The sequence below is a fragment of the Cynara cardunculus genome (genome assembly GCF_001531365.2).
Source record: "Cynara cardunculus var. scolymus isolate 2C chromosome LG 12, CcrdV1, whole genome shotgun sequence".
Taxonomy (NCBI): Eukaryota; Viridiplantae; Streptophyta; class Magnoliopsida; order Asterales; family Asteraceae; genus Cynara; species Cynara cardunculus.
This window is the reverse complement of record NC_037539.1, coordinates 2,716,858-2,719,291: the sequence shown is the minus strand read 5'-3', so window position 1 is coordinate 2,719,291 and position 2,434 is coordinate 2,716,858. Positions and strand designations below refer to the sequence as shown.

Here is a 2,434-nt window from a genome sequence, read left to right as displayed (position 1 = left end):
TTATTAAACTAAAAATAAATTATCATATTCTATTCATTTTTATTCGACCTTTCCGGAGTTCATTCTCCGAGCAACTCAAATTATTTGTTATTAAATCTAAATTAAATTATAATAAAAAACTGAATTAAAAAAATTACATAAAAGACGATAATTTTTAAATAGTTAATTAATACTAATATCAATATATATTTTTTCAAATTTTTATGAATATAAACATTATCGTTTTCTTAGAAAAACATAAAACCGTATTATATCGACAGAGACAAAAAATAAAATGAAACATTATCTCGATGTATCTCATTGCATTGCGTAAGTATCATTCTAGCATACATATATTAGTATTTAATTTTGTTGATTCTTTTAAAACGAAGTATTTTAGATATTGGATTTCAAAAGAATTAACCGATCTTATTTAAGACTTGCTATAGAAGATTTACTTTACAAACCATGTTATTTGTATAAACCGTACAAAACTCATTCAACCAATCATAATTTTTCACCGATCTTATTTAAGACTTGATATAAGAGGTTTACTTTGCAAACACATTATTTATATAAATTATACAAATCTCATTCAACCATTCATAATTTTAAGAGATTAATTAATCATTTTGTTCATTTTTTTAATTATAAGAGATTAATTTTTCATTTTGTTCTTTTTTTTTTTTTTTTGTAATTATAAGAGATTAATTAATCATTTTCATTATATTACTTTTAAAGAAATACAAACAATTTCATTAAAGTTTAATAATTATGATATAAAACAATTTCATAATCATATATGAAACAAATTCATTTCAAAAAACAATTTTATTGAGATTAAACAATGAAATCGACAAATAAAAAAATAAACTTGGTTGGATAAAATCTATAACGTATGATGACGCAAATATCGTAGAAGAGTACGACATCGTGTCCTTTAATGCAACACAATCGAATAATTAATAAATTATTGGAGTAGATTTGGAAATTGACAATTCATTTGAAAAACAAACAAAACCCTCACCAGAAATTCATCACTAAACAAAACTAACAACGAATCAGTGCTTATTATATTCATCTCATCAGGAATCAATGAGAAGAAACTTTCAGATTCAGTGATTTATTGAACCACGCCTTCCAGCTGCCGGAGCCTTTCCTTGTTATTCCGACACCATCGCCACCCTCCACCACCTTCTCAGGTTTCTTGCACAGCATGAAATTCCTCGTTCCAACCGATCCAATCGTCTCCCATGGACTCAGAGCTGTTATCATAATCAATTTCAATTCCACATCCAAACGATTATCATATTGAATTGAATTACTCAAGGTTTACCTTCCGTTCCGGTGGTGGGGCAATATAGAACGAAATCTTTACTATTGGAGCCAAGGATTGGGAGACGCCCTTCGCGAGCGTAGGATTTTAGAGAGGTATCGATGACGGCAGCCACCACCTCCTCCTCGTTAACAACAAAACGGATCGGACCGGCGCTACCGATAACGGTAACGCTGATCAATAAACGGTTGCCGGAGGCTTTCCCGGCCTGATTCTTCTTATGCTTCATGAGCAACATCCTTGTTCGAAGAAACAAATACGAATTTTCCTCTTTTTATCCTTGAAACGGGGAAACGAAAGAACAAAACAATGAAGCGAATGGAATTGAATCGTAAAACAGGTGAGGATGATCGGAGGAGAGCGATTAGATTAGACGGTGGCGTTGAGGAAAAGAGATTCCGATTTCACGGATCGACGCCGATGCAGCGGTAATACCAGCCTTCCTTGCAAGATCCAAAGGCGAAAGCGGTGGAAAGAGAAGAGATCCCCCTCGAGGGAAGGGGGAAGATCATCCACCAAAGAATCAAGATTTCCACCATTCACAATTGGAATTTCTCAGGGATGAGTTGAGAGAAACCTGTCAAGGAAGAAAGGGGAATGGCGGAGGGTGAATTAGGGTTAGGGTTTGTTTGTTGGTTGCCATTTACGCGTCTGTGTCGTCTTTTATATGGAAGATGGAGGAAGCCCACCGATCCAACTGGACTTTTCTGTTTTCCTATTAATTATTATCGCTTTTTTTTTTTCTTCCTAATTTCAAAATCAACATTTTCTTTTTAATAATTTTAATTTCCTTTAACTATTAACATTTAATCAAAATATTTATTTAATTAAATTCAATATTATAAATTATACCGTTGGTCCCTATACTTTTGCTTCTTTCTGATTTCCCCTCTCTACAGTTGTTTATTTGAACCGTCAAACTGTATAAATTGTTCACACCGTATCATTCATTATTGTAATGTACAGTACAATTTGCAGTTTTCATTTTTATCAAACCGTATTTTGCGGTGCGGTTTATGACACTGAATAATTTTTCTAAACATGTGCACCTTTAAGGTCAATAAAAAAAGTCATCAAAGTCGGGGTTTAACTCAATGAAAAATCAACACGGCTTGATCG

General features: G+C 32.6%; 1 protein-coding gene across 1 annotated transcript; it reads right to left on the bottom strand.

Annotated features, from left to right (window-relative positions):
• Positions 1 to 843: 843 nt before the first annotated feature.
• Positions 844 to 1,957, bottom strand: LOC112522969 (uncharacterized protein At4g22758-like). The gene is made up of 2 exons (XM_025132346.1): positions 1,316 to 1,957; positions 844 to 1,244 (listed from the first exon to the last, which is right to left on the bottom strand). The coding sequence occupies exons 1-2, from the start codon at positions 1,551 to 1,553 to the stop codon at positions 1,072 to 1,074; spliced, it is 411 nt and encodes a 136-aa protein (XP_024988114.1). The 5' UTR covers positions 1,554 to 1,957; the 3' UTR covers positions 844 to 1,071.
• Positions 1,958 to 2,434: the final 477 nt, after the last annotated feature.